Source organism: Amblyomma maculatum, chromosome 3, assembly GCF_055883805.1.
Source record: "Amblyomma maculatum isolate TAMU_Amacu chromosome 3, ASM5588380v1, whole genome shotgun sequence".
NCBI classification, from domain to species: domain Eukaryota; kingdom Metazoa; phylum Arthropoda; class Arachnida; order Ixodida; family Ixodidae; genus Amblyomma; species Amblyomma maculatum.
This window is the reverse complement of record NC_139346.1, coordinates 180,436,081-180,449,509: the sequence shown is the minus strand read 5'-3', so window position 1 is coordinate 180,449,509 and position 13,429 is coordinate 180,436,081. Positions and strand designations below refer to the sequence as shown.

At 42.8% G+C, this 13,429-nt stretch overlaps 1 protein-coding gene across 2 annotated transcripts in view; it reads right to left on the bottom strand.

The window, feature by feature from the left end:
* The window catches only part of LOC146197082 (carboxypeptidase D-like), a 59,520-nt gene extending 47,105 nt beyond the window's left edge, over positions 1–12,415 (bottom strand). For both annotated transcript variants that reach the window (XM_084598823.1, XM_084598822.1), the window contains exons 1-2: positions 11,525–12,415; positions 3,966–4,108 (exon numbers count right to left, since the gene is read on the bottom strand). In XM_084598823.1, coding sequence (XP_084454949.1) covers positions 3,966–4,108; positions 11,525–12,398 — 1,017 coding nt within the window. In that variant the 5' untranslated portion in view covers positions 12,399–12,415. The remainder of the gene's footprint in view (positions 1–3,965; positions 4,109–11,524) is intronic.
* Between the last annotated feature and the right edge of the window lie 1,014 nt (positions 12,416–13,429).

Here is a 13,429-nt window from a genome sequence, read left to right as displayed (position 1 = left end):
ACAGCACTCCATGCGCAGAAACAAAAAAGCAATCCTTATTCTTTTTTTTACTGGTGAAAAAGGAAAGACTCAGTTCGCTGACGAAAAATATAATCTCTACCCAATTTCCAGCTCAGAAAATATTGCCCCGATAATGAGCCTCCAAATTTAAGAACAATAAAGTCTAAAAACAACAGGCCCCGCATGTATGTATACTAGAATATATCTCTCAATAGCTAGACTGCAGCAATGAGCTGCACAATGTAGCATTAGCAAGCTGCACAAAGGACGTCAACAGACGCAATCCTACTATGCACAGCTGCTGCAACGCAAGCACAGATGCGTATATCAAACAGTGTATGATATGGAATCGGCACTGCAATACAGGTGACTAGACACATCTGTGCAATAATGTAAGCTGGAGACACCAAGCACTAAAATATAAATTTTCAAACAGCTGTGGTAAATAACCTGCTGCAGGGATATGAAAAGTGAAGCTAGAGACGAACTTGTCAAAACTCTACACTGTAGGATTATCTCCACAAATGGTCTACAGCTAATGGCTTGGTAGTTAACTCTAACAAGACCAAAGCCATCTTTTTTCGACCCCTTAGCCTGGATATTACTGTAAACAATACTCTGCATCTAGAAAATAACATTATTGAATTGTAGACAAGTTCAAATCGCTCGGTGTTGTATTCGACTCTTGCATGAGGTAGTCTGACCGTATAATGTATATTGAAAGCAAGTTTACTAGATCTGTTGGCTTCCTCTCGAGACTTCGGAACGAATTCTCCCCAAAGCATAAGCTCCTTATTTACCACCCTATAATTCAATCACACGTAAACTACTGTTACCTTGTTTGGGGTACAACATCCAAAACAAATCTGAACACCATACTCGGTCTCAAAAAGAAAGCCATTAGACTAATCGCTGGTGCATGTTACACTGCCCACACGGAAACATTATTTCCGCAATATAGGGTTCACCCTGTGCATACCATGTTTGATTATCGTTTACTTCACTGCCTTAAATTGCCACCTCAATGCTTAATCGACTTCTTGAAGAATACTGCCGGACTTTAGCCTTACGTAAAACCCTTTCACACCAGAAGTAAACAAACATGAGACGTTCTTCAAACGAGGACGTTATACAGTAACCAGAGCCTTCGTTTTACTTTACCATGCAAACTAAATTATTATAGCATACAGAACGCAAACATCTTTACCGCCTCAAATAAGGACTTTAAGCTATATTTTATCAATTCGGCACTGCCTTTCTGTACTTTCTGTTTGTCTTGAACATTACCATAAGAATAGTTTATTTTCATTACGTTTTGCCATGTTGTGTGCATACTGTTAAATGATTGTTGATCGTTAATTTACTGTGCTAGTTTTTAATTTGCTGTTTCATTTGTATAGCTGCGCTCTTTCTGTGCTTCATAATTTTCATGTTATATATGTATATGTTCGCCTTGATTTCACACATCTTGTTGCTCTGCCTTTACTGGGCCTCGGGCATCTCTCAAGCTATCGTAGCTTTTCGCCCGAAGCCCATTTCCTGTATATTACTGGAACTAATTTTTTTTTTCAGTTCAATTTTTCAATACTAGAAAACAATTCTTGACAAAACAAAAAAAAGGAGAAAGAGATGGCTATTCGGACAGCAAGTAAAAAATAGAACCATCCAAACAATCTCGTGATATACTAATGTATTTCTTACAACTTCAACAAATATTTTGTCAAGGTTTGCTATTCAAGTACCCCCCGACAATCTCTGCATGAATTCATACAAACTGGTTACACAAATAGGGCGTAATTTCTCACAGCACCCAATGGTCAGCAAAACTAAAATTAACCACGAGACCGTTATGATTCCTTTCATATTTTAAACAAGCAACAGACAGTGTAAGTCAACACATATAAAGCCATGTCGTATTTCTAATGTCTGCCTGCTACCTAATATAACCTAACGGAATGCAAAAACAACGCTCGCGCTTTCGGCCGTCTTCTTTCAGTGTTCTTATTTTTTTCAGCAAGGTGCTAGCATAACTAGGTAAACTTATAAGACTCCTGCCAAAGATAAACTGCACTAAAAAAATGATGTGACCTTCTTTATGTATGCTTATTATTTTGAAGCACATTCCAGACAGAAAGAAGGAAGAAAAAACTAGCACAACAATGAATACCTCGCAGGCACCAAAGCCCAACAGACAGACAGAACCTGTCTGCATGCCTCCTACACACAGAAAAAAAAACAAAAACAACAAGAAGAAATGCTTCCTTTCCTTTCGCCTCCCCCCTCCCCTGCCCCCTTTCACTTCCTTCACACTTGAGTGAGCAGTTGGGCAACTTCTGCACGCATTCGCTTTTCCTGTCTCAGTCGTTTTATTTTTCTCTGACACCCCCTCCTCACTTCCTCCCCCCCTTCCCCTCGACACACACTCTAATTGCCCAACAGCTAGCCACCGGAAAACCAGTTGAGCAAGACAGCCAATGGACCCCTCAGAGGCACTCAGAAAGAATGATGCCATGGGCAAAGTTACACTGACATCGTTTCCAAGGCAGCTCTACTCAGTGGAAGCAAAGCTAGCTGCCAGAATGGAAACTTTGGGCCCCTCACAAAAATAACCACGCCACTTAAAATATAGAAAACTTTCAAATCACTTTTTAAAATTTGTGCAAGACCAATACAGGTTACTTATAGCAACCTGTACAACCTGTGTTATATACAGTAGTGTTCCTCAACTAACTTCCTCTTCCAGACAGAAGAGAGAGCCATGAGTGCTGCAAATAAAATGCAGTAAACTTCTCCCAGCTGGTGAACCACAGACTAAGTACAAAAGCAGCACTTAATGGTTTGCATACTCTAGCAATAGGAGGGCAAATCAATGCTCTTAAAATACCTTATTAACCAGCAACTCCAGCCATTCTAAATAGGAACACCAGGATTATTAAAACAGTATACAGGCTGCCTCAAGTAATTTTCATTACTGTCTGGTGGTGTTTGACAGCTGAGCAGAAATCTGAGTAACAGGGGTACTTTGGTACAAAACAAAATCCCCCCCCCCCCCCCCCCCCAAAAAAAAAAAAGTTCCATAGTGCAGCTGGACGAATGAAAGCTATAGTGACAACTGACAGATGCAATAAAGCAGTTCCATTTAGCGGCAGCTGTCAGAAAAATGCCAATGTCCTCATAGAATTCTTCAGCTAGTCCGAGTTGATCTGATACTGCGGAATGTTGAATGCCAGAAAATGTGATATGTTTGGTCTTTTATAACAGCGTCAAACTATTTATTATTTTCCTGTCTTGAGTAACTATAAAGGCAAACCAAGAATTAAGAAAATAACTTCATCTGCTGCCCTTCAAGTAAAAAACAATAGTAAAAGAATATCTGCTTGAAATAACTCGCTGACTAGCAATGCTGTACCCATATGGAAACAAAATTTTAAGCCAAGGCCCTCTCATAATTTGCAGGAGAAGTAAAGCGAGGAGCAATCCTAACAATAGAACAATCCCTGCTTCTTACCTTGCAAGATTTAACTGTAGGCCATTTTGCATTTAAAAAAAAAACTGCACATATGCACAGGAAATTATTATGTGTAGCACACATGGCTAGCCATGACGTGAGGTCACACTCCAGCAAAGCACACACACATGGCCAGCCATGATGTAAGATCACACTCCAGCAAAGCACAATGTCAAAAAGAAAACGGCCACAATTCATTCTGTGACAAAAATTTCCAGCAAAGCAATTTCCACAGAACAAGGACATCTGCTGGTGCTAACTAATGCTTTGAATTTAGAATGACCGCTACTTTCTCTCCCCACCGAGCTAATATGGGCAGGGGCAGAGGTCACTTAAGAAAGCTGCTTCTTTTTGTGACCTTTGACCACACTGGAGGATATACGGCGTAGCTCAAAGGTCTGGGAAGCAGTATACTCCCACATATCACACACGGGTGATTCAGGAAAAGGCTTCTCACCTGTTCCATGTAGCTCAAGAGGGCATTCTTGTTTTTCTCCCATTCGCTGACAAGCATATTTGCCCTTGGGTACTTGCAACAGGATATCTCAAGGGTGATCTCAAAGCAGTTTGTGTAGATGTAGCTAAAATCCTGCATACTCCCTAAAGGTGAAAAACATGGCAGGGAATGTGGTTAGTTGCAGCTGAGTTTAAAAGAATGAAAACTACTTCAGCCCCTACAGTTAGCAAAGAGAATAAATAAATATATATATATATACATATATATATATATATATATACACACACACACCTTGTAAGAATGCAATGCAGCCCTCGGGTAAAGGACAAACTAACAGTATTTTTCCTGGCTGATAACAACAATGTAATGACATAACAATGTTGTTATGACAAAATAACTGAAAAATAAAGTATATATATGAAGGAAAGAAGCCAACAGTCGGCGAGGCTAAGGAAAGCGGGAATATATATATATATATATATATATATATATATATATATATATATATATATATTCCTTGCTATTAAAAAATATTAGTATCTATGGAAAGCACATCATCCAAACAGTATGCTCGTATGAGCACTGTACCACACATTAAACATGACTCCAGGCAAAAATTGTTCCTATTGCTCTTTTGGCTACAAAACACAGAAGAAGCAATAAAACAAGTTTTCTTTTTGACAAACTTGACAGGGCATATATTGCAGAAAAAGTTCATTTTAATCAGTTCAATTTCAGGCATCCTGGCACCTTAGGCCAGTGTTGGACTGCAATCAAGATTTCTTTATTGTTGTGCAGATCATAGCTTACAAAAGCTTCCAGCTCCCTAACGATTTTAAAGAAACTGCACAGACAGTGGCTCATTTTTCTTTCAATGTGTTAAAAAAGTGCAAGTTCTGCATAAACTAATATATTACACCAGGTATGGTCCATGACAAGGTGCTGAATCTTATAAAGGAACCTCAGATAAAAGCAAAATTTCAGACCCCTGTCAAGAGTAAGGAGAAAAGAATGATGAAGAAATCTGTCAAAAATGGGTTGATAGAGCAGTTAGAAGAAAACAACACCGAAGAATATGCACCAGGCTTGTTTGCTCTATATTCAGTAAAACAATGCTGCATATGTTTATTTCTTTTGACAGAAAGAAAAACGAAAAGGAAAGATGACTAAAGGAAAAAGGAGAGGCAAGCCTGAACCTAATGACAGTCTCGTCTTTTTTCCTGCACTGAAAAAAGGCAGGGGGAAGGGTGCCGATTTGCTGACAAAGGGGCATAACAAGGCCTATCAATTAAACAAAGCATACATGATGCTGATTAAATATATTCAGTAAATACACGAAATGAGTTCACAAAGCTTCCTCATCACTACATATAAGTGCCACAATTACTGACACTCAGTACAACTACATAATCCTGCACGCATCAGTAAACAAATTTTTGTTGGTCAAATGGCTCAAAGCCATGCCTCATTTATCTTGGCTATCCTCAAATCAGACCCATTGAGCATGACGTAGCAAATTGCGATTTCTTATGCAGCGTAGCGCATTTTGTCAGCACGTCCCTGGCGGTCGAAGCCTGGGGCCAACCACACACTGTACTGCCCATCAAGGAGAGGAAGAATCAGCTTTACTTTGCGATGGTAGCGGAAGTGCACTCTTTATCACATTCTGATTGATGTCTTGGTCTAAAAAATGACCTCCCGCGAGAATTTTCACAGTTCATAGCAATCCGGCAGTACACCTTTAGCATACTGTGCACCGTGTTAGCATTACCGTTACTACAGTACCGTGAGCCCAAACACTACCTGTGCGCATGCACTGATTGATCTGCACACATGGCAGATCGCCTTGAAGGTGCCAAATGGCACCAGGTGATCGTCGACTCTAGAGAGCCTACATGCTGCACCACGGCGCTCAGATTAGGATGGTGATGGTGATGGTGGGTGTACCCTTTGCAACGGGTCGCCAGCGCCTCGCGACGCGGCGGAGCCAAACAATTGGCGACAGCTCATGCCAGGGTTGCCTACATTGGCCGAAAATGGCTGTCAAGCTTGATGGGCTGCCATCTTGTGGCACAGCTACAAGTAGTACACTTTGTATGTAGAACCAGGCTGAGGTAAAAGGAGAATTTGGCCGTATTGTCTGATTACGAACTATGCAAGTTTTTTACAAAGATCATAGCTTTGTAGTTAAACCAATAGGAGATTTCTTAATGAGAAGTATCGTTTGCTGAAGCATTATTTTAATAATTAGCATTACTTCCCTCATGAGCCTCATATTCAGCATATGTGTGCAGAAAATGTCCGCAGTAGCTGTGTTTTATGTTAAGTATAATAGCCACAAGTGTTATATCAATGGATAGCTTATGTCGAGTATAACTGCACTAAAGTAATTGTATGTCCTAACTATTTAATAATTAATTAGTTAATTGTGAATAAAAAGGAGCTTTATGGTACATCATTCCATTGTCGGATAGCTTACGTGGAGTATAACTGCATTTCACTATTTGCAGATATTAATTAATTTATATTAATTAGTTAATTATGAATAAAAAATTAAATTTGTGCTATTACATCACTGGATAGTTTATAACCAATTAAAATTGCATTGTATTATTATTTGCTTTGGTTATTAATTAGTTAATTCCAATTAACAATTGAACATTAAGCTACAGCATCAAGTCATACATCACAGGATAGCTTACACCGAGTAAAGTTGCAATACACTAATTGCTGGCTTTAATTAACAAATGTTAAGTAGTTGTGATCAACAGAAATGTCATTAGTCATGCCTATGAGCCATGATTACAGGTAGTTTTAGACTCCTCTCCTTACAGTATGCTACTTTGCAAAGTGCCAAGTCATGCTATGTGCATGAATGTCATAGGCCATGATTATGACCATCAGTCATGATTACATGTAATGGTTTTACAGGTTTTGCTGTATGCTTCGTAAAGTGCCGAGCCATGCTACATTGCAATATTACTATGAATCATGACTGTAATGTTTTAGACTCCACTTTCCAATTTTTATCGTTTTATTTCATTTTTAGAGGCTGATGCTTCGCATCAGCAAACATTGCCTTTCCATTAGAGCATTTTGACACCTTTGAATGGATTTTTCATTTTTTCAATTATTTCCTTGATCAATTACACACTTTAAATTTCCTTAATTAGCATCATCAAGCATTGGCTTTTCACTCCGAGTATTTGACTTTTGAACCCTACTTGTTCCAATTTGTCATATCTTCAGTTATATCAATTAATAATTGCAAATTCTAATTCTCTTAATTAGCATCAAGCATTGGCTTTCATTCTGAGCACTTTGACACCTTTGAACGCCGCCCATTTTCCTATTTTTCATTTATTTCAATTATCTCAATCAGATAAATTAAATGTTACAAATTTTCTTGATTAACATCTTCAAGCATTGGCATTTCATCCTGAGCATTGTGATTTATTTGGCCCCCTTTTTATAATTTTTATTTTTTATTAATTGAATAATTTGATCAATTACATACTCCAAATGATCTTAGCATCAAGCAGTTTTCATTCTGAGCCTTATGACACCTTTCTCTTATGGTCTTTACAGGCGGCGGCAAGTGCTCCTTCAGAGGCTGAGCCGCAACATATAGGCTCCATAGCCGACTATGCGCACGCCTGCCGCGTTGGGCGGGGCCTCGGTACTAGGTAATGCTAATGCAGTACATGGTATGATTCGGGGTCCCGCTACCGTTATCCGCTACAGCGCGCCGCCAGTGCATATGCGCTAAATGGTTTCAAATTTGTAGTTTCGCGGCCGGTCTCTAGGGAGAGTGCGTGGTTTCGCAGGGGCTTGCGTGCGCGCCGCCGGCCAGCATATGGCGCTATCTAGTGTCTGACTCCGGCGCAGGCGCAGTGGCACCTCATGCAAGTGGATCATGGTAGCGGATCGTAGCATGGTAACGGCCTCAGCTATGCTGTAACTCTCATGGCGCTACGCTTTCGCAGCCGAGGCCTTCACCTCCTCCTTCCCTTCGGCTAGTGTCGTATGTGGGGTTCAAAGTCCTAAAGCAGCTTTGGCTATGGGCGATGCCGTATGGAAGACTCATAAATTACTTTTTTGGTCGAGTAATTTAACAATGCAAATAATTCTTTTGGGCAGCAATTTTGCAGAATTAATTCGTTTCGAAATTACTTTTACCAAAATGCAATACTGTTTTTTTTTTCTTTTTTTTTTGTAGATAAAAGCTGCGTTCGATTCAGCCGTGGTTCTCTGCACCGCCGGAACCGGTTCACGGTGCGCTGCACCAAAGCGCTCGATTCACAGCGGTCCCTGCACCTTCGTCCGCGATTGATTTTGGTGCACTCGTGGTGCCGCTCTGGTGCAAAGAACCGCGGCACCCTCCGAGGAGGAGGTGCAGATAAGTGGTGCACGTGTTGACGGCGCTAGCAGACGACGCGCGCTGCCGATGAGATGTTTGTAAACATCTATGATCTAATTGGACATTTTTTTTTTCTCGTCGTCGACGGATCAGGCGTCATTATCCGGGAACATGGCGAGTTCCTCTAAGGTTTTTTGTGGCAACCTGAATAGCCTCTTGAGTTCGAAGCTGAAATATCTAGCAAAAGCGCTTCAGTTGTACGGGAACTTGGTGAATTGCGGTCTGTCGATCGGTCTCGGTCTGAACCACGATGTAATAACTGTGTTGCCGTGAAGGAAAGCACGGCGTCGTGTTCCCCGTCCTCACTATCGGAGGACTCCAGAAATTCCTTAAATATGACTTCGACGATGTTGTCGTCCATGGCCTAGCGAGGCACAAAAATAACCGCACAGCGCGAACTAACAGCTCGAGGCCAACGGAAACAAGCGAGCAGACGACAAGGCTCGATTGAAAATGCCGCACCAGTAATGTGTGGCGCTGCTGACACGCTGCACCTGAACCACAGAACTGTAACTGCACCTCGCCGGCACCTGACTTGCACCAGCGGAACTTTTTCAGAATTGGTGCCGAGAACCAGTTCTGAATCGAACAGACCTAAAGCTACGCACGCCCGAGAGGGAGTTTCAAAAACAGGAATGACAAGCAACAGCCCAGGGCCAGCGTAAGATTGCAAGAAGCGACAAAACTAAGTAGAATTTGTGCGTCTGGGCAGCGCCTTTTTTTCTGAGACCTGCGCTGTGCTGTGTGATCCGGATAAAGCATGGGTTCCCTAAGTGCAGTCGAAACTATTCTCAAGCACCAAGATGTAAGGATGAGGGGCCGACAAGAGGACGCATTGGCACTCTTGATAACACTGAGCCTGTTTTGAGGACTGATCACACTAATCATGCTTTTGTTTCAACGACCACAAATTTAAACTAAACAAATTAACATGGCGAGGGGGCCAGAACGAATGAATCGCAACGATCACATCACAAACCTGCTACAAACCGATAAATTAGCCCCGCTCCTAATGGTCGATTTCCCCCACCGGACATATCGACCAATAGGAGCAAAGGCTAATTAACAGGCTTGTGGGAGTTTTTGTGATGTTATCAGATTCGCCTCCGGTACGAAAAAGTTAAAACGACCGCCTGCTTCTTCGTTCATAAAAAAATAACAAATAAAAAAAAAATAACAATGCAGTCATGTAGCCTGACATCGTTGCGTATCCCAGAAAGCGCAACGAAGATCTTTTTTTTTTTTTATGATTTCGGCGGCGAACGTGGCTCCTATATATATATTTAAGGCATGTGGACGTAAGTGCGTGATTTTGGTGAGCTGTAGTTGTTCTAGCAGTGTATATACAGAACGGGGTACAGACATGGTGTGAGGCCCTTAAATGAACACAGCGAGACTCTGCGATGCAAAAACTGCAGATCTTACTGGCAACAACAACGGATCTGCTCAATTAGGAAGTAGATATATTATGCGCGGCGTGCGGAACTGAGGAGGAAACAACGGAACATGTTGTTCTAAGGTGCCAAAAACTTCGTCCTGCCCTTCCCGCGGAAAAAGCGGCAGATCTGGAGAGAGCGCTGGGATTTGCTGGGGAAGATGGACGAATGGATGAGGAACGCGTTCTGATAACAAAAGAGAGGTTAGAGGATTGGTGGAAAAAGTCAAGAGAATAAAGAGAGGAAAAAAAGGGAGGGGGAAGCTAAAAATGGGGAAGAGATAAATATATTTCTTTTAATTTTTTGGCTAGGCGGCGCAAGCTGCCGTCCGATACAAAGGGCAGAGCCACTATCATCCATCCATCCATTTAGGCGTGTCCCAGCAAAGCGAATTTCGAGCGCAATACGCTTTCAGCCGGCAGATTGTCAACCGCTATATCTTGAGCGTACGCGTAGGTTTTTTCCCAAGCTAATCGAGAACGTTGGAACCCAGCGGAAAAAAAAAAAAATGAACAAATAACTGTAACCGGCATTGAATGACAGCACTGTTAGGTGCATGTGCATATATATATATATATATATATATATATATATATATATATATATATATAGAGAGAGAGAGAGAGAGAGAGAGAGAGAGAGAGAGACTGCTGAATTTTATTTGTTTTGTACAAATAAAAGCATTCCCATTATGAAAAAAAAAAATAGTTGTAAGTGCTTCCTGCCGCCCTCGCAGAAAGGAAAGACAGTAACATTAACTGCACCTAAATAGAACCACCTGTTAGCGAGGCGCAACTTAAAGCATTTACAGTTCCGCTCTCCGACGAAGCATTCCTAGCACCGAGAACAGCTTATACGTATATACACACCTAGGATTGTACGCTCATTATAGCGAAAGCGAGAGGAGTCGCACAAAATAGCCATGACGCTGTGCGCTCGGCTCTTGACTATGACCGCGCAAAATTTACAGGCCGAGACAAACCGCGCTCCGATTCCTCAAGCTGCAATTCGGTCGCATACATTTAAATAGGAGGAGGCAGAGCGCATAAGAGGAAAGAAATTACAATAAAACGCTCCGGCTGAGCTATTTTGCCTACGAAAGGCGCGCGTGACAAGCATCAAGGAAGAGATCGACATCGAACGACGAATACATGCCGCCAGGTAAAAACCCCGACGACAGCTTCGCCCACCGTCCGCTGTTTCTCGCGCCACTTAATTTCGCCAAGCGGAAGCCGCCCCCAGATTTCGGCTGAGCGCAGCTACGCAGGCCGTAACTGGTTTTCCTCTAGCGCTTGCTGCCTTTGTGCACACCCGCACTGAGCTCCGCGCGGACTTTTTTGCCTTTTCTGTTCTAACATTTTTTTTTTTTTTTTTTTTTTTTTTCGGTCGTCCGCTCCCGTCGACTTTGCCGTTGCCATCGCCGCTAAGAAGCAAAAGCGTCGTCGCCTGGGGTCGATAAAGCCCAGGGGCGCGAGGTTCACGTGGTCGAGGGGGTGCGGAACGAAAAGCAAAACCTCTCCGCGGACAAGATTGCATGTCGGAGCGGTAACGGATGTTGCGCGCTGCACCGCATCGCACGCTATTACGCTCCGTCGTTGCTGAGGGGAGTGACAGACGTGGAAGTGACCTTTCAAGCTCCTCTCGTTCCCCGCTAGCCATAGCAAAAAAGAGAAAGCAGAGACTTCTCTGCGACCTGCTCCTACCTGATACGGCGAGCCATTCCGCGCCGTTGGAGATGCCGCCGTCAAAGTACTCCTGACATTGAGGGCTTCGGAACATATCACTGTGGGTTCTGGCGTAGGTACTCGCCAGATGCCGGAACACCTCGTCATCAGGGGTCAGGTTGGGGCTGTCCTTAGGCGCGTCTGACGATCTATAGTCATACGGGTACAAGGCGACTAGAAGACCGCTGTGCAAACTTGCCGAAAGCACGAATGGGTTGCTGACCAACCACGTCATGATAGCCAGGGTCTCGGGCTCGCGGCCTGCTGTCATCGTGGTCAGGTCGGCCCCGTTGCCTGGGAAGTTGCCGTTCAAGTCGACGACGTGGCTATTAAACCGGCCCGAGTCGCGGTTAGCCCCTTCACAATCGCCTTCGCTCGCATTGGCAAATCCATCCGGATTCAGCGACGGACAAAAATGCAATTCGGTGTTGTTGATGAGCCGCGTGATGCGACTGTCGGTGCCGTAGTTGTCCAGCATGTACTCCATTAGGTACAGTAGTAACTGGCGTCCCAGGGCCTCGTTGCCGTGGATGTTGGCGGTATAGCTGAACAGCGGCTTGCCGATGCCCCGCACGTGAGCATCAGTCGTGATTTTCAGCACCCATATATGACGACCGTTCACACTCTTGCCGATGCTGTAAACAGACGCTAGCGACCGATGCTTGCTAGCGAGAGAGTGCAAGAAATCGGTCGTTGCGTTATAGTCCAAGTACCTGGGTACTGGAAACGCTTCATCATTTGCACTCGCTGCACTCACAAGAACTAACGTAACTAACGCGATCACAAGCGGACACATTAAAAACCGAGCGCGACCATACACGTCTGGAGCCTGGCTCGGCGCCATGTTTGTCATCAGTCAAAGCCGCCCAGTGTACCTTACATAGTGTAGTACCTAGGCCTAAGTGGTCAAATGTCGCTGTTTAGCTTTTGCGACACACAATACTGCAATAAAAAAACACAATATTTATCTAAACCACTATAACATTATTAAAAAAACTAGTTATGGGGTTACAGATGCATTTGTGCAGTTATAGGATAACCGAAACTGATGCATAGGCGCTTACTTCAGTCGCTGCAGTTTGGTTTGTTTGTTTGTTTATTTGTTTTTTGCACATTCGCTCGAAAGCGCATGCTCTCAACAATCAGACAACGTTGTTGCAGGAAAGAATATTTCTAGCGAAAAGACGCTTCCAAGTAGCTAGAATGTCTTCAATCAGAAAAATTAAGCACGTGTATAACAATCCAGAGGGCTAATTATATATATAGCCTTCTGGATAATTATTCAAAATGATATCCGCTTGTTAAAAACAGCAGTGATCATATGACTGTTGTTATGAAATTCAATCTTCAATGTGAGCAAGCAACGGATTCAAGCACAGTCGATCGCTTCCGCTTTCACTCTCTTTTCATTGTTTTCCACTTGAACATTTTGGGGCCACATATAATATGGCACATATGCAGGGCTCAGCATGCACAAATAAAATAAAACAACACTGTACTAAGCTGCGTATGATATACGATATTTTATAAACCTGCTTGTGAGAGTAGTTGGGAGACGGTGCAACAGAAAAGATTGCCGATTCGAGAAAACAAAAATTTCGCGCTAAATATGGTTGGAAATTTAAGCGGCATGTTGCGACGCCGTGAAGGCTGGGCAGAAACAGTGCAGTATGCAAAGGTATACTGATTGTAAAGTTCACGGGTATGCTATTTCTGCATATAAATGGGATATTTTATGGTTACGTGGCTGATGCACTCATTTCAATAATTAAATTATCTCCCCTCATGCGTAACCCCTTCGAAGCATGCTTTACCACGTCACTCTTATGCACTTGGGTAGAACTAACTTGTCAATAACTGATAGTTATGCTGGGATCCTCGCCC